This window comes from Neocloeon triangulifer, unplaced genomic scaffold (genome assembly GCF_031216515.1).
Source record: "Neocloeon triangulifer isolate White Clay Creek 2 clone unplaced genomic scaffold, ASM3121651v1 ptg000011l, whole genome shotgun sequence".
NCBI lineage: Eukaryota > Metazoa > Arthropoda > Insecta > Ephemeroptera > Baetidae > Neocloeon > Neocloeon triangulifer.
This window is the reverse complement of record NW_026775553.1, coordinates 4,153,302-4,176,887: the sequence shown is the minus strand read 5'-3', so window position 1 is coordinate 4,176,887 and position 23,586 is coordinate 4,153,302. Positions and strand designations below refer to the sequence as shown.

Sequence of the window (23,586 nt, the reverse complement as noted above, 5' to 3'; positions counted from 1 at the left end):
CTTTTATTTAATTATGAAAAAGTTCTATTCCGGCAAATTCTGTTTTGTTGGTAATTCTTCGCGATAGCTACAATCCAGTTACGCGGGTTACGCCAGCATCGTGAAGTTAGCCAGAAATCCTAGCCAGTCGCCGGAAGTTAGCCAGTTGGCTGGAAATTGGCCACTCGCGTCATTTGGGCGGATGTATCGAATATCGATTCCCGATTTTTTAAAGTGGGGAGCATAGGGGAGGTGAGTATTTATCGCAACTTTTTACAGTTGACCTTCTAATATTCTTCTCATAGACCAAGTCGCAGCAATAAATCGCAGTGTTCTAAAAGTGCACGGAGGAAGGAATTTCAGAAGCTAATTTGAAAAACAGTTCCAATGGTCTTAAAAAAATTATATTTAAAAGTAAATACTGTGGTGACACACACTCGCGAAATATTGTCGAACAGAATAATAAATATTTGTATCAATTATTGTCTCTGCGAGTAAGGTTAGCCCATGGCCATAGCTTTTCATATAAAGGAAACTTAACTTCATTCCGAGCAAGCAACGCGCGCGCTTTTCCGAATCTCCCGCCGACCTTTCCCTGATGGCGTGGACCCTTCAGCCAACCTGAGAAGACCGATCGGCGCGCGCCACCTCAGGGCCCAATCAGACCCACGGTCGAGCCTCGAAGCCGGCTCTCCGTGCCTGAGAGCCTCAGACGAGCGACGCCCGAAACGCAGACAACACCCTGTCCTATCTTCAGCCCATTCGGTTAATGGCGACCACGTTTTACTAAATTCCTAATTGACCGGTAATTATCGCTTTTCCTCCGTTTCCTCAACTTCCTAAGTTCAGACTAGCTTTTCCGAATCCTATTTTGGCCATCTTTTGTATTTTGTTCTCTCTATATATATTTAATAATAACTTTAACTTTTATCTTTAACTTTAATTAATTGCTTTTAATTAATAACTCAAACCTAGTCACAACTAAAGTCATACTAAATTAAAGTAACTTTAGTCCAAGCCATTTAAGGAGTGCTTGGGCTATTTATTTAAAGGATTAAAGAGATATTAAGAGATAAGTTTGAAGTCACATGGGGGATGAAATGCACATGGGGGCCAGAGGGACATCGAGATAAGCCAATTAAAGTTCAACTCCAGTCTGCAAATTAAGGCGCCGCTCGGCTCCAGCTCCGCTCTTCATTAGTTTTAGGTGTTCAATGATTAATACTAATTAGCCCCTGTCGTGGTGACACGACAAATACAACGAAAATTATATTTAAAAGAAAATACAACGAAAATTAATCAAGCCGAGGGACGCATGGGTAAAACTAAAAATAATGCAAAATCCCTAAGCCTAATAAACAATTGCAAATTTTTGTTTTGCGAATTTTGAAAAAATATCAATTAAAAATTAATGGAAATTTTAAATATGTAAAATAGGCAACCATCGATGGCTGCAACTTTATTTACACGAAATTAAAAATATTGAAACTTAAAACAATAAAACTTAAAAACAAATGCGCTAAAACCATGCATTGGAACTTAGAGAAATTTTAATCAAAGTTAACCTTCATCACCCTGAACAAGAAAAACTGCCAGCCATCGATGGCCGCATCATAGTTTTTAACGAAAAAATAATTGAAAGTTTGAAAATTTGGAAAAAAGGCAATAAATTTTACTCGGGGCGGCATTGCACAAAAACTATGCATTGGAAGTTAATGCTGTTAATGTAATTTTAATAAAAGTTAGCCCTTATCATCCTGAATGCCTGAATGTAAAAATCTGCCCGCCATCGATGGCCGCATCACAGTTTTTTAAGAAAAAAATAATTAAAAGTTTGAAAAAATGGTAAAAAGGCAATAAATTTTACTCAGGGTGGCGTTGCACAAAAACAAAGGATTGGCAGTAAATGTAATTTTAATCAAAGTTAACCTTCATCACCCTGAACATAAAAAAGGGCCAGCCATTGATGGCCGCGACTTAGTTTTTTTATTTGAAAAATAATAAGTTGGGAAATATTAAAAAAAAATTCAAAAATAATACTAAAAGTGGAATTGCTCGAATACTATGCATTGAAAGTTAATGATATTTTAATCAGAGATAACTTGAATCATCTTGAACGTAAAAAAGTGCCAGCCATTGATGGCCGCGACTTAGTTTTTTTATTTGAAAAATAATAAGTTGTAAAACATTAAAAAATTTTCAAAAATAATGCTAAAAGTGGAATTGCTCGAATACTATGCATTGGAAGTTAATGAAATTTTAATCAGAGGTAACTTGAATCATCTTGAACATAAAAAAGTGCCAGTAATTGATGGCCGCAACTTTGTTTTTTTATTTGAAAAATAATAAGTTGAAAAAAAGTTTCAAAAATAATGCTAAAAGTGGAATTACTCGAATACTATGCATTGGAAGTTAATGAAATTTTAATCAGAGGTAACTTGAATCATCTTGAACGTAAAAATGTGCCAGCCATTGATGGCCGCGACTTTGTTTTTTTATTTGAAAAATAATAAGTTGGGAAAAATTAAAAAAAAATTCAAAAATAATACTAAAAGTGGAATTTCTCGAATACTATGCATTGAAAAGTAATGAAATTTTAATCAGAGGTAACTTAAATCATCTTAAACGTAAAAAAGTGCCAGCCATTGATGGCCGCGACTTAGTTTTTTTATTTGAAAAATAATAAGTTGTAAAAAATTAAAAAATTTTCAAAAATAATGCTAAAAGTGGAATTGCTCGAATACTATGCATTGGAAGTTAATGAAATTTTAATCAGAGGTAACCTTAATCATCTTAAACATAAAAAAGTGCCAGCCATTGATGGCCGCGACTTTGTTTTTTTATTTGAAAAATAATAAGTTGGGAAAAATTAAAAAAAAATTAAAAAATAATACTAAAAGTGGAATTGCTCGAATACTATGCATTGGAAGTTAATGAAATTTTAATCAGAGGTAACTTGAATCATCTTGAACGTAAAAATGTGCCAGCCATTGATGGCCGCGACTTTGTTTTTTTATTTGAAAAATAATAAGTTGGGAAAAATTAAAAAAAAATTCAAAAATAATACTAAAAGTGGAATTTCTCGAATACAATGCATTGAAAGTTAATGAAATTTTAATCAGAGGTAACTTGAATCATCTTAAACATAAAAAAGTGCCAGCCATTGATGGCCGCGACTTTGTTTTTTTATTTGAAAAATAATAAGTTGAAAAAATTTTCAAAAATACTGCTAAAAGTGGAATTACTCGAATACTATGCATTGGAAGTTAATGAAATTTTAATCAGAGGTAACTTTTGACATCTTGAACATAAAAAAGTGCCAGCCATTGATGGCCGCGACTTTGTTTTTTTATTTGAAAAATATAAGTTGGGAAAAATTAAAAAAAAATTCAAAAATAATACTAAAAGTGGAATTTCTCGAATACTATGCATTGCAATAGCAGTATTTTTGAAAATTTTTTCAACTTATTATTTTTCAAATAAAAAAACAAAGTCGCGGCCATCAATGGCTGGCACTTTTTTATGTTTAAGATGATTCAAGTTACCTCTGATTAAAATTTCATTAACTTTCAATGCATTGTATTCGAGAAATTCCACTTTTAGTATTATTTTTGAATTTTTTTTTAATTTTTCCCAACTTATTATTTTTCAAATAAAAAAACAAAGTCGCGGCCATCAATGGCTGGCACATTTTTACGTTCAAGATGATTCAAGTTACCTCTGATTAAAATTTCATTAACTTCCAATGCATAGTATTCGAGCAATTCCACTTTTAGTATTATTTTTTAATTTTTTTTTAATTTTTCCCAACTTATTATTTTTCAAATAAAAAAACAAAGTCGCGGCCATCAATGGCTGGCACTTTTTTATGTTTAAGATGATTAAGGTTACCTCTGATTAAAATTTCATTAACTTCCAATGCATAGTATTCGAGCAATTCCACTTTTAGCATTATTTTTGAAAATTTTTTAATTTTTTACAACCTATTATTTTTCAAATAAAAAAACTAAGTCGCGGCCATCAATGGCTGGCACTTTTTTACGTTTAAGATGATTTAAGTTACCTCTGATTAAAATTTCATTATTTTTCAATGCATAGTATTCGAGAAATTCCACTTTTAGTATTATTTTTGAATTTTTTTTTAATTTTTCCCAACTTATTATTTTTCAAATAAAAAAACAAAGTCGCGGCCATCAATGGCTGGCACATTTTTACGTTCAAGATGATTCAAGTTACCTCTGATTAAAATTTCATTAACTTCCAATGCATAGTATTCGAGCAATTCCACTTTTAGCATTATTTTTGAAAATTTTTTAATGTTTTACAACTTATTATTTTTCAAATAAAAAAACTAAGTCGCGGCCATCAATGGCTGGCACTTTTTTACGTTCAAGATGATTCAAGTTATCTCTGATTAAAATATCATTAACTTTCAATGCATAGTATTCGAGCAATTCCACTTTTAGTATTATTTTTGAATTTTTTTTTAATATTTCCCAACTTATTATTTTTCAAATAAAAAAACTAAGTCGCGGACATCAATGGCTGGCCCTTTTTTATGTTCAGGGTGATGAAGGTTAACTTTGATTAAAATTACATTTACTGCCAATCCTTTGTTTTTGTGCAACGCCACCCTGAGTAAAATTTATTGCCTTTTTACCATTTTTTCAAACTTTTAATTATTTTTTTCTTAAAAAACTGTGATGCGGCCATCGATGGCGGGCAGATTTTTACATTCAGGCATTCAGGATGATAAGGGCTAACTTTTATTAAAATTACATTAACAGCATTAACTTCCAATGCATAGTTTTTGTGCAATGCCGCCCCGAGTAAAATTTATTGCCTTTTTTCCAAATTTTCAAACTTTCAATTATTTTTTCGTTAAAAACTATGATGCGGCCATCGATGGCTGGCAGTTTTTCTTGTTCAGGGTGATGAAGGTTAACTTTGATTAAAATTTCTCTAAGTTCCAATGCATGGTTTTAGCGCATTTGTTTTTAAGTTTTATTGTTTTAAGTTTCAATATTTTTAATTTCGTGTAAATAAAGTTGCAGCCATCGATGGTTGCCTATTTTACATATTTAAAATTTCCATTAATTTTTAATTGATATTTTTTCAAAATTCGCAAAACAAAAATTTGCAATTGTTTATTAGGCTTAGGGATTTTGCATTATTTTTAGTTTTACCCATGCGTCCCTCGGCTTGATTAATTTTCGTTGTATTTTCTTTTAAATATAATTTTCGTTGTATTTACTTTTAAATATAATTTTTTTAAGACCATTGGAACTGTTTTTCAAATTAGCTTCTGAAATTCCTTCCTCCGTGCACTTTTAGAACACTGCGATTTATTGCTGCGACTTGGTCTATGAGAAGAATATTAGAAGGTCAACTGTAAAAAGTTGCGATAAATACTCACCTCCCCTATGCTCCCCACTTTAAAAAATCGGGAATCGATATTCGATACATCCGCCCAAATGACGCGAGTGGCCAATTTCCAGCCAACTGGCTAACTTCCGGCGACTGGCTAGGATTTCTGGCTAACTTCACGATGCTGGTTAAGCCCCCTTTTGACTGTCAAATCGAAAACGCTACCCACGTGGAGTGGTGTTAGTTGTGTCTCGGAAAATTTAAAAATTTGGTTTTTCACGCTTCCTTATCTCAAATTCAGAATTTTAAAACTATAAAAATTACTTTTCTCTTCGTGAACCATGTTGGCGGAAAGAAGAAGAAGAGCAAATTACGTGCTAAATCCACGAAATAATACGTGGGCTGCGGGTATGTTATGATTCAAAACAATATAATTATTTTTTCATATGAATCTTCTCTCTTTTTAAAGATGATAAAAACTTGGGCAAGAAGTTGATGGAGAAAATGGGTTGGAGCAGTGGCAAGGGGCTGGGCCGTGACGAGCAGGGTGACACGGAGCACATACGAGTGAACTACAAAAACGACAACAAAGGTCATGTCATAATTCACTTCTGGTTCTAAATTTAACACAAAATAATTTTTTCTAGGTATGGGATTTAGTGGGCCGATCGATGACCCAGTTCTGCACCAAACTGACTTCAACGAGCTGCTTTCGAAGCTGAACGAAGCCCAGGGTTCCGAAGCGCCAAAACCTGAAGGACTGAGCTCTCTTGAGAAGAAGTCCGAGTCGTCAAAGTCTCGCCTTCAGTAAAATAATTTTTTAATTTTCAAAACAAGTTTTTAATTTTGAGTGTGAATTCAGTTACAAGAAGTTCACCAGAGGCAAAGACCTGAGCCGCTACTCTGCCAAGGACCTTGAGTGCATAATTGGCAATGGAAAGAAGAAGAAAGTGGAGGAGGTCGAGGTTAAAGTGGAGGAGAGCAAGGTGGGCGAACAGGAGCACAGTCACGGCGTGGACACGGTTGCTGGGGGCTCTATGGCAGATTATTTTAAAAGGAAGATGATGGAGCGAGGTTTGTTGAAGCCGAAAGAGGAGTCGAAGGATGAGGAATCGGGAGGCAAGGAATTTGGATTTGTTGGTTTTGGCTTTAGTGGTCCTATTAAGATGGAGGAGGTAAAGGAAGAGCCGAAGAAAAGTAAAAAGAGAAAAAATAAGTTCGGTGATGCGGAGTGTATTCCCTCTTTCGAAGAATTAAAAAATTGCGAATTGGAGACAGATGAAAAACCAAAGAAGAGAAAAAAGAAGAATAAGAAGCACAAAGAGGAAAATGAAGAAGTTCCTGAAGAAGTACCAGATAATGTCCAAATTCAGGAAGATAAGATAGTGCTCGAGGAATCTGTTATCAAAAACCAAGGAGAAGAAATTGAAGAAGTTTCGGAAAAGGCTAAAAAGAAGAAGAAGAAAAGTAAAAAGAATAAAAGCTTAACTTGTGATTAATAAATCCTCAATTTTACAAGAAAAATTATCAAACTTTCATTTGAACAGCATTTGAATCCATAAGAATTAAGGAAATTGTTGCTCTTTTTTCTCACATCCATAAAATAGTTTATTAATTTAAATATTTGAAATAGAAAGCTGCATATTTTAAATAACGGTTAAAACATTGTGAAAGTTTGTTCCAATCGGTTTAAATAAAATTCTGTATTCTAAATGGGAATGAAGATATATTTTTTTTATTTCTATTATTCATAATCACATTACTTATATCCAGCATGGTTAGTTAGTCTCTTTGAAAAACAAACGTTTCTTTAGCTCATCCCTTTGATTTTGTATTTCACAATCAATCAACTGATCAAGATCAAATTTGATCCCGGATATGCTAAGCAAACACAAATCCTGCACTGAAATGTTCACAAGTAAGCAAGTGGTCACCAGAGAGAACCAGTGACCTATTTACAGAACCGCCGTTTCAAAATTTTCATATCTCTCTGGCGTAAGTGACCATTGCATGGCCTTGACAAATTTTACAATAGGCAGGAAGGTGATGGTCAACAATCATTCTCTACTATATAGCCTAATACATTAAAAATTAAACACCAACCACAGGTCACAGTCTAAAACAAATCAGCCACCGCAACGAGTGCCTCATCAACCAGGTACTCGAACAAAGTGAAAATAGAAACGAGAAAATTTCCGCCTTGTCAAAATAAAATATCAAAATTATAAAAATTTATGCATAGAGAGTGAGATGCAGCAAATATGTAATAATAAATATAAAGAAACTAGTTTGACGTTGGGAATCACAAAAAAACTTCTTTCAACCGAAAACCTCTTGCGAAGCGTAGACGGTGTAGAGAAAACCGTCCGGGTCTCTTTCTGCTTGGTAAAGCTGGCGCATCGTCAGGGACACGGAGGCCAGACTTCTCTGGTTCACCAGCAGGAAGAACGTTTGGGAGTCCCGCAGATTCAAACGACGTCTGAAATTGTATTTATTAATATGGTATTTTTTATTAAAAAATAATAAATTCCATACCTAATAATGCTGACAAGATCGGCCACAGTTAGGTACTCAGGAACCAAAAACTTGGTCCTGTCCAGCAAGGGCAGTTGTTTTTCTCCACTCCACCTTTCGATGATGATTGGAATCTTGTTTGGGTGCTGCTCCCTGATTTGTTCGACGTCTCGGACACGTTGGGCTGCAAGTTTCGCAAAATCACAAAATGGCCTTGATTTTTTTTTTCATGGGAAAACCTTCTGAGGGGCTTGTTATGTAAGAAAGGGGAATTTAATGAGCCATATCCGATTAAACTATGTTTTTATCGGGGGTGAAGGGTCAAAAGGGTACTTTGGTGTGCACTTTCTAGTGGGACTCACCGTAGGTCCGTCTCTGCTTGAAACTGCGCGGATTGCTTCCGTCCGCGGTGTTGGACATGGTGGTGCTGCTGCTGGTCGACTGCTCGCGTCTAAACGGGTTGCCTCATCAAGACGATGGACACTTTTCGGCCACTTTTGCTGCACTTTTGGTAATTAGATTAGATTAGAGTATTTATTAAACACACTAGGTGTACAACATATGCGATTACATAAATGACATAAATATATTAATATAAATATAAGTAGCTAATTTATTCCTATATTATTAAAACGACTGTTCTTATAACTATACAAGCACATTAATATCGTTGATGGGCCGCTTCGCGCAGACTCATCTTTTTATTGGGACATTCAGTTATATGGTATTGCTCACATTTCCCCCCACAATGTTCACATTTGCATTCATCCATAGCTTCATAATGAAACTTTTTATTTTCACAAAACAAATAATGATATCCGTGGCAAGCAAATCTTGTAAAAACATATCGATCTTTAAACATTGCACGTTGCCAGTTGAGATTATTCATTGTTTCAGTCTCATAAAAAGTATCTCTTATACCTAATAGTTTGTTCATTGTTTTATTTTCTTGGAACTTTTTATAAGCAGTCGTTTCAGATAATGAAAACTTATTTCTTAAGTCAGACACAAAAAGATCAGTATCCACTAATTCATATGTAAATCTGGATTTATTGTATTTAGAGAGGCCCAGAACCCGTTTAAGGTACCTTGTCTTAACTCTCTCAAGTTTTTCAAAATCTGCCCCTGACAAGAGTGGCCATATAATATCAATGCCATATGATGCTATAGGAGAAACTTTTAAGTCAAACAATTTCAGTGCAGTTTCTGTCGATAAATTATTCAGTTCTTTAATATTATATGTAGCGAATAAGGCAGCCCTAACTCTTTTTTCAATATGTTTGGTAAATACTATCCCTGATGATTGAAATATGACACCCAGATATGTAAATTCAGCTACTCGCTCAATTTCAGCTCCATCTAAAAACAACTGATCTGTTTTCGCATATCTACCTCTTCCCCCATTTCTAAATTTCATTAATTTACATTTGTTTAAATTGAGTTTTAAACTGCGTAGTAGAAGGAAATCTCTTATTCTAACAAGTGCTATTCTTAACTCCTCCAAATTCTCAGAGGTAAGCACAATATCATCAGCGTAATATATAGCTTTAACACTTTTCAAATCTGTTAAAACGGTATTAATGTCTGATAGCGAGAAATTAAAAAGGAAAGGTGAAGTACAGCCTCCTTGCCGAACACCATTTGATTGAGTTATTAATCTAGAGGTGGTAACGCCGTCAATAATTCTAAGATAATTTACGTCTAAACTAAATGCTAAAAACTTGAGCTCAATGAAGGATAGTTTCTTACTGTTAATGAGTTTTTGAAAGATAAATTTCCTGTCTACAGAATCGAATGCTTTTCTAACATCTAGAAAAACAGCATAAAGCGAGGTCTTTTTCTCCCCATATACAGTGCTTTGAATTTCTGTCAGCAATTGCTCCACCGCCTTTAAGGTTGATTTCCCCTTTACAAAGCCGTACTGATTTTCCGGTATTTCATCAATTAGTGAGGCGTACACTCTTGCATGTAGGACTCGATCCAACAAGTTATAAAACGCAGAACTAATGCAAATACCCCTGTATGAATTTGTATCCTCCGAATCCCCCTTCCCTTTATATAAAAGTTTTAAGGTTGAATATCTCCAGTCCTCTGGGTAGCAGCCTTTTTGCACACATAAATTCAAAAATTGAGTCACCTCAGGAAGCAAGTGTGCTAAAATCAGTTTCAAATTCTCGTTTCTAATACAATCCGGACCCGGCGCTTTCTTATTTTTCATCCTTTTCATAGCTAAGGTAACTTCCTCTTGCATAATTGGTATAAAAGGAACATCTGATTGATATGTATCAAGCAACGTTTGAAGATTTAAAGAACTATTTTCATTCAAGCGTCCCTCATTAAAAATTTGATTAAAGTTATCCTCCCACTCTTCCATCATTATGTTATTTGAGTTATAGAATTTTTTAGTCAAGCTTAATATTTTATAACATTTATTATCTTCTGCTTCTCTCAAGATATTCACCTCCATTTTACGTACATATTCATTCTTTTTCCATTCACACAATCTCTTATAATCCCTTTTCAAGTCTGTATAAAAAGGCAAAAATAGTTTTATCTGTTCTTTCATACCCAAACTTTCAGCGAAAGACAACCACTCCCTCCATTCAAACAACTTGTTTTTGAAATTGTAACATTCTGAGTCAAACCAAGGTTGACTCACCCGTTCCGTTTGTTTCCGCGGTATATTCGCCTCTTGCAACATATTAAGAATATTCCCATAAAATCCCTCTATACTCCCTGCTTCTAACTCCTGCAGGAGGAAAGACTGATATTTGTTATCAATCAATTCTTTCAGCACTGAATCATCTAATTTTATAAGACTCCGTAAGTTGAGACCATCCTGTAGTTGCTGTTTCCTAATGAAGTCAAAGTCTATTGATAGGATGTTATGTTTCCTGATTGTCGGTTCAATATTAAAGTTGCGGGAATGTATCGAAGGTCCCTTAAATATTAAATCTATTACACTAGATCCTCTCTTAAAGTTATAAGTGCTTTGATAAGGAAAATCATTAACTAGCGTTAGACTATTTTCTTCCGTAAAATCTAAGAGTGCTTCAGCTTTTCTATTTTCAATGTCTAACCTGCAATTGAAATCTCCAGCAAGGATAAAATTGTCCCAATTTGAAATATATTTTGTGATAGAGAGTAATTCATCTGTCAGAGTATGCACTCTCATTTTTGGATCCAAATAACAGGCAGCAATCGATATCTCTTCGAAGTTTAAAATTAAGAAATTCTCCAAATATTGTACATTTACTAATTTCCCCAATTTTGAGTTAAAATATACAGAGATTCCCCTCATCGGTCGCCCTCTTCCATTGTTGTGAGATGCTAGAATATGTCTAGCATAAAAACCTTGTATTTGCAAAGGCTTCTTTAAAAATGTTTCAGTTAAGATCAGAATATCATATCTCGTAAATATTTCTAGTTCCGTAATTTGAAAAGCCCTGTTTAGTCCTTCACAGTTCCAGAGACCTAATTTTATATTGTTATTTGAACTCACATCGTTGCTGGTTCGACAAGGGATAGTTAAAAATCACGATTTGGAGGCTTGGAGACCCGACCACTTTTCGTAATAACATCAACACTGTTGTCCACCTTGTCTTCTCGCCCTTTTGTATCATCTCCAGGGTCTGCATCATCAGTCAGTCCCACAGAATCTCCTCCAGTCTGGTTGCCGCTGTCCTTCGCTTCCTCTGACTCCCCTTCTGGAAGGGTGATAACTGGGTCGAAGAGCCGACCGCACTGCTGCCATCTACGAGAGTTGTACTTGCCATAGAAGTGCAGCGTCACATCACAATCAAGCTTGGTCAATTCCGTGTACAGCGAGTTCATGACCCACAGTCGATTCAGCCTATCCAGGCCACTGTTCAAGTACGTCATAGCAATTTGTTCAATGCCCTCCTCTTTGATGATTTTTGCCAAGCACTGCTGGGCCTTCTTGACGTCCCTCAGAAAAGTTTCCGGAGAACGTTCCAGCTTGTCCGGGGAATTCATTTTTGTGACCAGATGAAAAACTGTGCCCAGAGGACCTCCTTCTTGTCGGATGACTTCACCAATTTTGCTTTTCCCAGGAATTGCGTTTGGTTTCCCAGCAACTTCAGTCACATCTTTAGCCGCTCCACTGGAAGTCCATAGATCAGAAGCAATTGCATGTACCTTAATTTCCTCCTTAACCTCAACGATGTTGACTCCCTCATGCTCAACAATCTTCACTTTCGAGCCAGGTACAGCAAGAGATTCCTTATTTTTCAAGGCCAGGTCGAGTTTACCTCCATCCCTTGTGTTTTCTATGTACTCATTCACATATGGAGTGTCATCAGCGGGTGTTAGAGGATTTGGTGGTGGATAGTAGCCCTGCCTGCCACGCTGCCGGTTGGCTCTATATTGCCCTCCATAACGTCCTCCGTTTTGCATCGTTCCTCCTTCTCTCCGATAAGGTACTCTATTGTATGGGCCTCCACCGTAAGGGCCTCCTTGGGCATGATGCTGACCCTGCGGAAAATTTGGAAATTGAGGCTTATCCATCATCATAACTCTTTTCATCAGCCATTGCATTTGCTCCTGTAGTTTGGCCGTCGTATCCCTAAAAAGGGTTCTCTCCTCCTCAAGTTTTTCCCAAAGTTCATATTGCCTCTGCAGTAATTGCCGAATTGTCTCATCCTTGCTTTGATTCTGGGTACCGTAGTACTGTTGTGTTGGCACCCCTGCTTCAGCGAAACCGTCCGGCTGTCCTGTTTGTATGAATGGTGGTATACCTGGATGGGCTGGATGTAGGGCAACGCCCCTCCATTGAGCATGCTGCATGAATATCTGACCTTGATTTGACACCTGCATCTGCTCAGGCCAATGCGGCGCCGGCGATACCCAAACTTCCTGCCTGCGCCCATGCTGCTGTTGGTTTAGCTGAATGTGAGAGCGTCCATCCTGACTTTGGGAATTTTGTTCTTGTTCCGTTGGACACCCTGGAGACCTCGCCGCCTCTCTCCGATTTCCATGGCTCTCCTCGTTCCCCTTCTGACCTGGGCCGATGTTGGGAAATTGATTTGCGAGTGAGTGGGCTGACGGAAGTGCACAGTTTATGGTGGGTTTAGAAGACGCAAACCCCTGTGGCGCTTCCAGCCACACTTCAGGGGCACCCATGACCTTAAAACTCGAGAAAACCCTGAATTAGTCGCCAGCTCCCGGGACCCTGATGTTTTCCTTACCAAGGCAGTCTTGCCAACCTAACCTTGGTAATTACGTCGCAGTTTATCTCCTTGATCTGAATGCAGAAGTCCAGCCAGCAGGCAGTGCTTCTGCGTTTGTTTACTTCGGCCACGTGATTGGATTGGGCGCACGGGTGGAAATGGCACGCGCTCTCATTGGCTGTCACTACGGATAGCTGCAAAGCGCGCCAAAACTTTTGCCACCGCGTGGCCATTCGACTTTTCATAAATGGAATTGATTGATTTCTCTGATATCTCGTTGGTTGTTATTAATTGTTTTAAATTATTTTGAAGAAAGAAACTGCTGTTAATTGTTAATTATTAATATAAACCTATTTATTAATTCATTTTTTAGTTGCAATTAAAGTGTCTTTATTGATTGTATCAGAAGGCAATTACTGCCCAGGTACATCATACCCATCATACATACATTCAAATAAAATTATCAATTTACATAATAGAGAGGAAAATTATCTTCAAAAAAAATAATTCACATTAATCAAAAGATATATTACGGATATTACATCAATTGCATATTTAACTAGATTTTTTACTATCTACTTCTTCTTCTTGAAGCAAAATGGTTTATGTTAAAAAAAAAAAACAGTAACAAAAATGAATGAATTTCAATATAATTATAATTACATAAAAGTTTAGTATGTTCTTAAAAAAGTAAGCCTCCTATTATAATTTAGTTTTAAATGAAATAAAATTTAATCTCTGAAATTTTCCTGGTATTTCTATGAAAACATTTTAATCGCAACCTGTTGAGTCACGTGACTCTCAGGATGACCACTGCCTCTGCGTGTGCTCTTTGTGGTTAACCTTCACAAGCCCCTTCCTCACACGCGTAAACACTCGAATGTATAATATTATTTTATTTGATAAAATTAATGGTTTTTCCAACTCCAAGGCAGTTCGAATGAAAGGTAAAACGACAGGTGGAGTTCCTTGCAAAATCTTTGCCAAAATCGGTCCAGTCACACATCTAGAATGTTGCGCAACTTCTGAGCAATTCTCTGCTTCTTTTCGTGGAGGAAATTGTGCACAAAAGCATGCCAGCGAGGACGAGTGGCTGACCTCTATTTATTACTCGGAATGAAACGTCTGCAGTATATAAGGTTTGACTCGAAGTAAACACAGGTCCACTTGTTGTTCATTTTGCGATCGGTGCATAAGTTTCTCCGCCTTTTGCAATGGCCACTTTAAAAATGACGTTCAGAAGTAAGTTAATTTTATTTTTGGGTTTTTTAACAGACTATAATTTTTAAATTTTATAGCGGTGGTTTTTCTGTCGGCTGTTCTTTGCCTGGTGAACTCAAAGCCGTTCAGGAATAACTATGAGGATGACGATTCGTCTGTAGAGAGCTTTGAAGACTCCAGTAGTGGTTTAAGCAGGCCAGTAAGGCAGTGGGTATGTGTTTTAGAAATTATTCTTAAAAAAAAAAAAAAAAAAAAAAAAAAAAAAAAAAAAATACAAATTAGCTTTAACTTTAATTTTTTGCTAATTGCCTTTTTGCTTACTACAAAGTTGAATGAATCTCATAATTTTTTTTTTAAGTGCTGCTGTAAAAATTGATGCTTTTTTTGCTTATTTTTCTACTCTTTTTTTTTTTCTTTCTTTGCGTGAATGTGTAGCAAGGCAGACCCGCCCCGCGCAGACCCCAGGGCGACGCCATCCTCTTTCCTTCTTCGCCAATTAACCAATCTCAAAATGGACAGGGCTTCCAAGAGCAGTTCCCGCCGCCGTTCTTTGGCAACAGCGAAGAGTTCCCGTTCCAGGGCCAGGGCAACAATAACTTCCCAGGAAATCCAACCGTCGGTCCTGCCATAGTTGGTCGGCCGACTCGACGCCCACCACCAGGTGGGTGTTAAATTTAATAAAAACAAAACACATTAAAAAACATAACACATTTTGGGAAATAATTAATTGCACATTCATGAAAATTTCAATTTAAAAATCATAATAAACCAAATTAGGAGATGATCCGACCATTGGCCCCGTTTTAGTTGAACCATCATCTCGTCGCCCAGGTCGGTGACTATAATTTATTTTTAAACTTAATTTTAAAGTTGTAGTTTTGGAAATTTTTGAATTTAAAATATCCGAGTAGTTGTTGAAAAGAGATAATATTATTTCTAATTTTTCTTAGAATTTAAATGATCTTTACCATAAATTTGCTGGATTTGGTAGAAGTAACAAAAAAAGAGTTGAAATTTTACTAAACGTTCACCCCTTCATTTTTTTTAAATAAAAGCCATTGTTATGAAGCACATATAAGACCTACGGAACAAATACTAATGCAAATGGTAAAGGAGAAAACTACAATACACGAACACACACAAAAAAAAAAAAAAAAAAAAAACAATCGCACTTATTAAAATTTTTTCATTAATTAATTTTAGTTTAAAACTTAATTTTTCATTCCAATAGCCTGCAACTGCGTCCCGACCGAGGAGTACAACCCTGTCTGCGGCTCTGACAACACCACTTACTCAAACCCCAGCCGCCTCACATGTGCCCAAAGATGCATGAATCGTAAGTATTTTGAAAAAAATCTAACTTTTTATACCGTTTGGAAATGGTAAACGAGTTTTTCCATTAACATATTACTTTCTTTTTAAAAAATTTTAGCCAATGTGAGCCATCGCTACTTCGGAGTGTGCCGCGAAATTGTTGCAGGAAGAGGTTAAGACAAAATAACAATAATATCTTGCGTGGAAAATGTAAAACTTTTAAAATATATGTATTCTTTTGTACTTTTTTATTATTTGCAAAAACATTCATGCGAAATTGTATTTAAAAGAAATAAAAATTTTTGTGCCATTTTTATAAAATTTGAGATTTCATTGAAGTTAAAATTTCCGCTTTGATAACATTTCAGTTCACAGTATCACAGTATCTTATGAAATGAAGATTTGCGGTTGGGAAATATTTGCTTCATTCTTGACACAAGTTGATTTATTTCTGCAAATCGGCGCCAAATTCTATTTTTGATCTAATAAACTGCTGCTGGAGTTGGACCAAAATTTTGATTCTTGTCCAACACATACATTCCGCTAGGGGCCGTTCGCCTCTGGTGGCCGCAGTTGTCCTGCGAAGGGCGGCGGAGAAAGATGCGGACAATCATTTTGCTGTTTTGTCTCTTGCGCGGTTTTGCGGTTCGGGGCGCAGGAGTGCCTGCGCCTGACGATTCAGAAGCCACAATCATACCTCCTTCCCTTCTGGTAATGCTCTAATTTTTTTTTCTTTGGAGATAAAACAAAAAATAACACGATATATGTAAAAAAGTACAAAGGAAGACACAGCAGCGGCGGTGGACAGACTGGACAGCAACAGGAAGTGCAGTGTGAACATCCGTCCTGTAAACTTGACTCGGATGATTTGGTTAACATGGCCAAAGCTGCGGTCAACCGCGTTATCAAAGACATGTGTTGCGGCAACTCCAGTGAGTAACGCATATTTTTTAAAGATTTCATAAAACAAAAACCAAGGAAAACACGTTGAAAGGAGGAAATTATTAACAAATTTTATTTGGAAAAAAATTCGTTTTAGAGAAAAATAAGATAAAAATTGGAGTGTACGTAGCAAAATCATTTCATAACTTTCTTTCTTCACCTTTAACAATTTTCAAGCTGTTATGAAAGAAGATCAATGCAAATTTTTATCATAACGTGTATTACATTTTTTTTTTTTTTTAAATTAAGCAAATTGACATTTCATAAATTTACTTTTAATTCGTATATAGCATAGCCTTTACGTGTTTGCTAAAGCAAAATCTTTTTTCGTTGTTTTGTACATTATTTACTTTTTCCTTTTTGTGACATAAATTGCTTTAAAAAAAACTTATTGGCCTTAACGGGCCTTAATAGCCTCAATTTTGTGGATTTCATATCAGCAAATTGACCTTTATTATCAACCAAATTGGCTGAACCAATAATCAAATAATTATTATTTTGCATTCCAAAGTGTACGTTTTTGGGGAAAAAAATGGGTTGAAAGTTAACAAAATAAAAAAAATTATTTTCAGCAAGGCTATTATTAAATTCACTTTCATTATGTCAAACTATGTGTTATGTGTTAGTCAATATTTTTTATTATAATGTCTTAATCATTTAAAATTTTAAATGGAGCGGAATCATTTAAATTTAAACCTTTGGATTATTTAAAAATTTATTTTTTCACAATTTTTTGTTAAGGAGAGGGTTTAAAAAACAATCTGGACGACAGACTGCACAACCTTGAGTCGCAATTCGCAGACCAGATGAACGTGCTCAAAACCATGCTTTTGAATATGGAGGAGCGAATCAGCGAGGTTGACGGAAACGTGCGAAAAGTCAGATACGGTAGTATTTTTTCTTTTAATAATTAACAATAATTTTTTTAGAAGGAATTATCCTGATATATTATTTGTTGCAATCCAATAATTTTATTATCTAGTTTTTTCTTAAAAAAATTGCTTTTTTTTAATTGAAAGCTAAATTGTGGTGAAATAAAAAATTACGTTGCAAGAAAAAAATGAAAAAATAAAATTGCAACGAGGGGCCCGGTTTCAATTTTTCATGAGAGTCTTTTAGACTCTTTTTCTTCTATTAAATATTCCAGAACAGCAACCCTGGTTTCTGTTTACTTGGAATCTGATAAATGTCATTGTAACTGAATATTTTCTCTTTAAAAAATTTCCTAAAAATTAGTTTGAATTGCTTTAAAAATAAAACTTTCAGAGTCTTAAAAATACGATGCTACAATTTTCTTCGAGATAATTTTCAATAACATTATTCTAAATTTTCAAAGATCTGAGGAACAGCGCGCAAAACGGGTGTCCGTCGTGCGACGGTGGGCACCAGCAGCTGCTGTCCCAACTGACGGACGACCAGGACCCGAACAACAGGGCGGACCGCGAGTCGGAAATCCAGCTGTACAACAGCAGCATCTACTACCTGCCGGTGCCCTCCGACCTGAGCAACGAGACCTCCAAGCAGCAGCTGCGCGTCTTCACCTACTACTGGCGCGTCAAGGACATGCAGAACAAACTCAAGAACTGGGAGCCGCGACGCTCGGTGCGCAGCCCCAGCTTCTACATCTCGGCCGGCAGCTACAAAATGTACCTGCGCATGTTCCCCAGGCAGAACAACGGCAAGAACGTCTACCTCCACGTCGGACTCACCAAAGGTCTCTTCTTTTTATCGACAAATTATCAAACAAAACTTAAAACAATTTTTTTTTAATTTTCTTTAAAAAAAATTAATTATAAGTTAAATAAAATTTAAGTGTATTGACATTTTTTTTAAAAATCTCAAAATCTGAGAATTTATTTCTTGTTACACAGTATTTTTGACCAAAATGACACCAAACCTTTCCTTTTTACCATCTTTTAATACTAATGTTTACAGGGGACCATGACACCGTGCTGAGGTGGCCCTTCCGCCTGAAGATGCGCGTCTCGGTTCTTGACCAGCGCATCGAACATGTGCAGGACATCAACTCGCGCGTGTGGGACCCGAGCGTGCTGTGCAGCGAGTTCAACTGGAAGCGGCCGACGGCCAACGCAGACAACCACGAGTGCGTCGGCCTCGGCTTTCCGCATGAGGTGCTCGCCTCCCGAGATTACGTCGTCCGAAACACCATCATCATCAAGTTCACCGTCTACTTAGACCTTTGAGAATTTACCAAGCCCCCACTAAATTGATTGGATTTTATTTAAAAATAGGGGTCGATAAACTTAACAAAATTTCAAAATCCATATATTTTTTAGATCCTGGTCTTTGAACGATTTTTTAAATTTTTTTCCAACAAAATTGAGGCAGTAATTATTATACTTTTCAGCTTTGACACATTAATTTTCTCAATTTTAGCACAGAAATGTTTGGATCGATAAAGAAATTTATAATCTGGACTTCGTAACTAAAGAATTTTTATTATTTCCACCCTTTTTAAATTATTTGAAAGTAGAGAAAAGTTGTACAACCGTATTTAAAGCTTTTATTTTCCTCTAAATATGTAAAATTTATTTAAAAACTAGCGAAAATACTTTAATGAACATTATATTATATAAAATTGAATAAACAAGCTTTTACGTATATATCACAGACTAGTTTGAAGGCAATGATGTCTGTCTGTGGCTACAATGCGGGATGATCGTCAGCTGCTTTTTTTGTCTTTTTTCGTGATAAAATGTCCACTAACTAGCATGTCAGATTTGGATGAAAATAAATTTTTTAGCAATAAAAGATATTCTCAATTATGGTATCACAACAATGGCAAAAAAGGGCAGTTTCGACTCTCAGCTGCTCGGGTTGGATTCGGAGGCAGAATCATTTTCCTCGACAATCAAATTGACTCGATCTGCGGGTTTGGGCACTTTTCCCCAGCGCCCCCAAATGGTCATGTAAATGCCAGTGGTGAAAATGGCCAGTCCGATCAGCATGAGAACCACCGCAACAATGTACCCGATAAATTTCAGGTCCAGCGCAATACTAAGCAAGGTTGCGAGGTGCGGAGTCAGTCTTGCGTTTTGGTTGAAGTGGAACATTGGAATGAGCAACCTGGGCACATCCTTGAAAATTCTATAAACATTTTCTATAAACCCCCTTTCATAAAAATTAAGGATTCGAACTTACTTGATCTCTTTATAAGGCTGCATGAGTAGATTGACTTGCAGTCTGGCCTCTACATCCATTGGAATTCCCGAGGTCTAAAATTAGTGTTTTAAAAATGAGTTGATCTTAAAGAAAAAATTAATCTTTCTCACCGGTTCTATGACGATGTAGCACTGGTCTTTGTCCTCGCTGGGAGCAGGCATGTCTATAGATTCAAGGTAGTAGGGGTCAGCTTTGTAGAAGTGAGGCAGAGAGACAAAGGCAGGCGCTCCAAACTTGCACCTCGAGACGTTCATGGCTCCGGCAGGCAAACAACTCTCAGCTTCGTCTGGGCCGCCACAAAAACATTTGTTTTCGGGAAAATTCTGGCCGTTGTCCAAAGTTTTCTGGCCAACGGTGTAGTAGTTGCCTTCGATACCCTGTCTGGTCACTTTTCCTGAATACTCCATCCTCATAGGTCTGAAAATTGATGAAAGAAACAAAGGCTCAAATGAAGTGTTCACAAGTAAATCGTTTAACAAAACTCAAATTAATTCAAAATTAAACTTAAATTTTCTTTCAATTAAGTCAGATTCTTAAAATTACTAGCTCTAATTAACGATTGTGAAAAAATTTATTCTTCAAAACACTTCAAAAGATGAGACAATCACCTGCACAAATCCGTAGTGAAGAGATCTTTGTCATCGGTGTCTCTGATTGGCGGCCACAGCTCACCAGTCGTACCATTGACCATGGCGCAAGTTCCGAAATTGTCTGTTGTCATATTGCTGTCGTTCCACTCCGTCAAAACTCCAACTTTGAAAATGTCATCCTTTCCAGTATACATGTCAAATTTCCCGTCATATTTCCACGAATTGTTCCTCTAAAGAGAATTTTACATTACATTGAACTAAATTTAAGTAATAAACCTACGGCATAAAACCATCCGAACTTGTCAAAGGGAATGTTGAAGGCCGGGTTGTGGATGTCGTTGACCAAATTCAAAAGGGTGTCATTGTACCCTTCAAAGAGGAACTCGCCGACCCTCTTGGTGATTTCTCTTTTAGTCTTCGCGACCCGCATCACAAGATTCAGTCCGTCCAAGAGCACAGGACTTTGCCGCACCACATATGCGGCAGACTAAAAATAATTGTTTTTTTTTTTAATTTTTTATGGAATTATAAAAAATAGCCCTACCAAGGCGACAGGGTCAACAGTGGTGATGAGGTCGTCAAGAGACCCGTTGGACATCTCTGCTTCGAAGAAGTAAGTTCGGATTTGGTGGAACTCGACAGTGTCGTTGTTGTCCTTCCACGAAATGTTCACCCTCTTGTGGTGCTCCCTGAACGTTAATAAGAAGTTTTAACACTACTGTCATTTTTTTCTTTAATTTAGATTAAGCACCTAAAAACGTATGGACCGTGCTCCGTGAACCTTGGTTTGACGTTTTTGTTCAGGATTTCCTCAGGGTTGGTCCAGTTGAACAAGTAGAAGGTCATGTAAATTGGGATTGGCGTTTCTTCCCACACATTGTACTGGATCGAAGAAGGCGTCAAAGTCAGCTCCTGAAAAAATTAATAATTATTTGATGAGAATAATTTTGTGGCAATCAAACATTGAAAATAATTTAACAACTCTGATTTAAAATTAACATTCCACGCTTATCAGCAAAATCAACTAATTATATTTGAAATAATTTTCACATGAAAGCCTCACAAATGTTTATGGGGACTTGTGAAAAGACTTTTGTTTGTTTGTTATCACCAAATATACTCACTGCCAAATTAAGGCAGACTCGCAGATTTGATCTTGGCTAGACAGACTCAATGACAAAGTACAAAATTTAAGCTTATCATTTCGGAAAAACCAAAAATACAATTTGACTTTAGATCTACATGAAGTTTGATAATTTTCAAACCCCTCTCTGGTAAGAAAATAATCGCTGTGTCACTATCGCTGAATAAGTGCATTTAATTAAGAAGCTACATAACAAAAGAGGGTTTTTTTCTCACGTTTTTCAACACGAGGTCGTGAATCGAGGGCCAGAGGACCAACATGAAGCCGCCCAGGGTGACCAGGGTGGTTCCGCCCACGAAGACGCTGCACTTGGCGATGTTGGGCATTTTTCCTCCTCGCTTTCAAAATTTCAATGCCTCAGCTTTCAGGTGTCGACGGGCAGCAGGCTCTGCGGAAATAATCCAATTTGCTATAATTTTTTTTTATGACTCATGCGTAAATAATCACATGACAATGAGAAAAAAGGCGTCATTTCTCTTTGGGGTGTTGTTTTCGATGAGAAAAAACATTTTGAAACCGAGTTTGGGGTTTTGGGGGGATTTTAATGCTGGCCGTACTTACTCGTGAGGGCAATCACCGGATTCACTAATCATTCAGGACCGTCTGTTCTCTTCAATGACTCGGTGGGAAACGCGAATTCGCTTACAATCTTTTCTGATCTGCCTCTCAATTCTCAATATCTCATATCTCCTTTTTTTGCAAGCATGTAATGTTGTGATAATAACTATGTTTTCCAAGGACACCGCTAGAGGCGTCGTGAACGGTGCTGTATATTTTTAGTAATAAAAAGGAGCGAAAACATGCACCGTAGCTCTCGGGCTCGCAGACTACGATAAAAATAATATTATTCATTTGTAATATTAATTAGTCTGTGAGCTTGCATTTTGCTCTTTAGTCTCTTTCATTTTTAACAAGTAAATTAAAAAATTGAAATAAATAAATTGTATTTGATACCGGGAAAGTGGGGATGGGAAAAGTGGGAGCTCATCACATGGACAAGCACACACTCTTTTTTTATGATATATAAATATAAAATAATTATATCGTTAAAAAATGGAGTTAATACAGCCTAATTAGTACATTGGGGAATACGTACAGTCCCCTGAGGGCCCTGAGGTTGGTTATTATTATTTTGTAAATTTTCATTACCTTATTTTTTGTCTGGAATGATCAATTTTGTTTGGCAATAAGACGTGAAATATTTTTACATAAACTTTAATAACTAGATTAAAATTCTTGATCAATTTTAAATTAATAAACATTTTTTGATAGAAACAAATAAGCAGCCTAAAAAACAAAGGTTTTTGTAAATCATATAACTATTTTTATACATGAATTTTTAAGCCAAATTGCCATAGAAGAATGGAATTTGAGGGTGTACCTCCTGAACTGAATTTTGTATTCTAATCTTTGAGACTTCCCCAGTGCTCTGAAAGAGTTTTATCATATCATGCACACGTACATAATCCGTGCTTTTTATGCGTGCAGTCTGCTGATAGGTAATCGTTTTGATTGGGAGCAATATTAATTTTATTTGTTCTCTTTTATCTATTGAGCACTTTGCTTTCTTTATACAGACTGCACTTTTCTCCTTAAATATTGGAGTCTGTTGATTGATTTTTTAGATAAATCCCGTGACAATACTAATTGTAAGTCAATAAATGAAAACGTATTAAATTATCAGATCATCAGATAAAAACACCGTTGTGCTGTCTTTCTCACTGATAAACAGATTTCTCCCAGAAATTTTATAACTCTCTATTAATGCAAAAAGTTTTCAACATTTAATATAATTATACATTAAAGTGGATATCAACAACGACCAAAATTTTTTTAAAATCATCAGTTTTGGATAGGATGCATCAAAACTCATCAATAGGGACTAAAATATTTTTAAAATATCCCTAATTTTAAAGTTTACAGTCGTCAGAAAAGGTCTCGATTATCGTATTTCAGTCATTCGAGGACAATTTTTTAATTATTCTACATTTCGCCAATGGCTCAACCAAATGTTTTGAAAATTTAGAGTTTGACGTAAAAATACATGGCGCATCTTTTGACAATCTCAGATCTTTGTTCTGGTTGCATATTTTCAAGGGGCAGATAAATTTAATTTTTGACCTTTTGCCAGGGTCAATGACCT

The 23,586-nt window shown here is 36.2% G+C and overlaps 5 protein-coding genes across 9 annotated transcripts; 3 read left to right on the top strand and 2 right to left on the bottom strand.

Moving 5' to 3' along the window:
• The first annotated feature begins 5,535 nt into the window (after positions 1 to 5,535).
• LOC132196184 (PIN2/TERF1-interacting telomerase inhibitor 1-like) lies at positions 5,536 to 6,870 on the top strand. Its single transcript, XM_059618653.1, has 4 exons — positions 5,536 to 5,754; positions 5,816 to 5,938; positions 5,994 to 6,153; positions 6,209 to 6,870. The coding sequence occupies exons 1-4, from the start codon at positions 5,688 to 5,690 to the stop codon at positions 6,843 to 6,845; spliced, it is 987 nt and encodes a 328-aa protein (XP_059474636.1). The 5' UTR covers positions 5,536 to 5,687; the 3' UTR covers positions 6,846 to 6,870.
• A 203-nt stretch (positions 6,871 to 7,073) lies between these two features.
• LOC132196186 (microtubule-associated proteins 1A/1B light chain 3A-like) lies at positions 7,074 to 13,230 on the bottom strand. Of its 2 annotated transcripts, XM_059618658.1 has the most exons (4): positions 13,102 to 13,230; positions 8,223 to 8,378; positions 7,882 to 8,044; positions 7,074 to 7,825 (listed from the first exon to the last, which is right to left on the bottom strand). In XM_059618658.1, exons 2-4 carry the CDS (start codon positions 8,278 to 8,280, stop codon positions 7,666 to 7,668), a joined length of 381 nt encoding a protein of 126 aa, XP_059474641.1. In that variant the 5' UTR covers positions 8,281 to 8,378; positions 13,102 to 13,230; the 3' UTR covers positions 7,074 to 7,665. The 2 variants fall into 2 exon arrangements, with proteins under 2 accessions (XP_059474641.1, XP_059474640.1); XM_059618657.1 differs by lacking the exon at positions 13,102 to 13,230 and having other exon boundaries at positions 8,223 to 8,432.
• A 544-nt stretch (positions 13,231 to 13,774) lies between these two features.
• LOC132196185 (uncharacterized) lies at positions 13,775 to 15,900 on the top strand. Of its 3 annotated transcripts, none has more exons than XM_059618654.1 (6): positions 13,775 to 14,291; positions 14,348 to 14,481; positions 14,706 to 14,931; positions 15,048 to 15,101; positions 15,502 to 15,606; positions 15,703 to 15,900. In XM_059618654.1, exons 1-6 carry the CDS (start codon positions 14,264 to 14,266, stop codon positions 15,759 to 15,761), a joined length of 606 nt encoding a protein of 201 aa, XP_059474637.1. In that variant the 5' UTR covers positions 13,775 to 14,263; the 3' UTR covers positions 15,762 to 15,900. The 3 variants fall into 3 exon arrangements, with proteins under 3 accessions (XP_059474637.1, XP_059474639.1, XP_059474638.1); XM_059618656.1 differs by having other exon boundaries at positions 13,838 to 14,291; positions 14,790 to 14,931; XM_059618655.1 differs by lacking the exon at positions 15,048 to 15,101 and having other exon boundaries at positions 13,838 to 14,291.
• Positions 15,901 to 16,029: 129 nt separating this feature from the next.
• On the top strand, positions 16,030 to 19,289 carry LOC132196183 (TNF receptor-associated factor 6-like). Of its 2 annotated transcripts, XM_059618650.1 has the most exons (5): positions 16,030 to 16,295; positions 16,360 to 16,516; positions 17,268 to 17,414; positions 17,863 to 18,240; positions 18,462 to 19,288. In XM_059618650.1, the coding sequence occupies exons 1-5, from the start codon at positions 16,185 to 16,187 to the stop codon at positions 18,728 to 18,730; spliced, it is 1,062 nt and encodes a 353-aa protein (XP_059474633.1). In that variant the 5' UTR covers positions 16,030 to 16,184; the 3' UTR covers positions 18,731 to 19,288. The 2 variants fall into 2 exon arrangements, with proteins under 2 accessions (XP_059474633.1, XP_059474634.1); XM_059618651.1 differs by lacking the exon at positions 17,268 to 17,414 and having other exon boundaries at positions 18,462 to 19,289.
• LOC132196182 (protein croquemort-like) lies at positions 18,966 to 22,166 on the bottom strand. Its single transcript, XM_059618649.1, has 9 exons — positions 22,005 to 22,166; positions 21,659 to 21,831; positions 21,051 to 21,211; positions 20,844 to 20,988; positions 20,580 to 20,786; positions 20,318 to 20,529; positions 19,820 to 20,126; positions 19,689 to 19,762; positions 18,966 to 19,634 (listed from the first exon to the last, which is right to left on the bottom strand). The coding sequence occupies exons 2-9, from the start codon at positions 21,767 to 21,769 to the stop codon at positions 19,352 to 19,354; spliced, it is 1,500 nt and encodes a 499-aa protein (XP_059474632.1). The 5' UTR covers positions 21,770 to 21,831; positions 22,005 to 22,166; the 3' UTR covers positions 18,966 to 19,351.
• Between the last annotated feature and the right edge of the window lie 1,420 nt (positions 22,167 to 23,586).

Bases quoted from the DNA above. Each gene is read 5' to 3' on its own strand.
- LOC132196184 (XM_059618653.1), top strand. From the start codon at position 5,688: ATGTTGGCGGAAAGAAGAAGAAGAGCAAATTACGTGCTAAATCCACGA. The intron at 5,755-5,815 runs GTATGTTATGAT...CTCTTTTTAAAG, and splicing joins AAATAATACGTGGGCTGCGG to ATGATAAAAACTTGGGCAAG. The intron at 5,939-5,993 runs GTCATGTCATAA...AATTTTTTCTAG, and splicing joins CTACAAAAACGACAACAAAG to GTATGGGATTTAGTGGGCCG.
- LOC132196186 (XM_059618658.1), bottom strand. From the start codon at position 8,280: ATGTCCAACACCGCGGACGGAAGCAATCCGCGCAGTTTCAAGCAGAGA. The intron at 8,045-8,222 runs GTGAGTCCCACT...CGAAACTTGCAG, and splicing joins CAAGCAGAGACGGACCTACG to CCCAACGTGTCCGAGACGTC. The intron at 7,826-7,881 runs GTATGGAATTTA...ATACAATTTCAG, and splicing joins GATCTTGTCAGCATTATTAG to ACGTCGTTTGAATCTGCGGG.
- LOC132196185 (XM_059618654.1), top strand. From the start codon at position 14,264: ATGGCCACTTTAAAAATGACGTTCAGAA. The intron at 14,292-14,347 runs GTAAGTTAATTT...TAAATTTTATAG, and splicing joins TTTAAAAATGACGTTCAGAA to CGGTGGTTTTTCTGTCGGCT. The intron at 15,102-15,501 runs GTCGGTGACTAT...TCATTCCAATAG, and splicing joins ACCATCATCTCGTCGCCCAG to CCTGCAACTGCGTCCCGACC.
- LOC132196183 (XM_059618650.1), top strand. From the start codon at position 16,185: ATGCGGACAATCATTTTGCTGTTTTGTCTCTTGCGCGGTTTTGCGGTT. The intron at 16,296-16,359 runs GTAATGCTCTAA...TATGTAAAAAAG, and splicing joins TCATACCTCCTTCCCTTCTG to TACAAAGGAAGACACAGCAG. The intron at 17,415-17,862 runs GTAGTATTTTTT...AAATTTTCAAAG, and splicing joins CGTGCGAAAAGTCAGATACG to ATCTGAGGAACAGCGCGCAA.
- LOC132196182 (XM_059618649.1), bottom strand. From the start codon at position 21,769: ATGCCCAACATCGCCAAGTGCAGCGTCTTCGTGGGCGGAACCACCCTG. The intron at 20,989-21,050 runs GTGCTTAATCTA...ATTAACGTTCAG, and splicing joins CACGGTCCATACGTTTTTAG to GGAGCACCACAAGAGGGTGA. The intron at 19,635-19,688 runs GTAAGTTCGAAT...AAATGTTTATAG, and splicing joins CAGCCTTATAAAGAGATCAA to AATTTTCAAGGATGTGCCCA.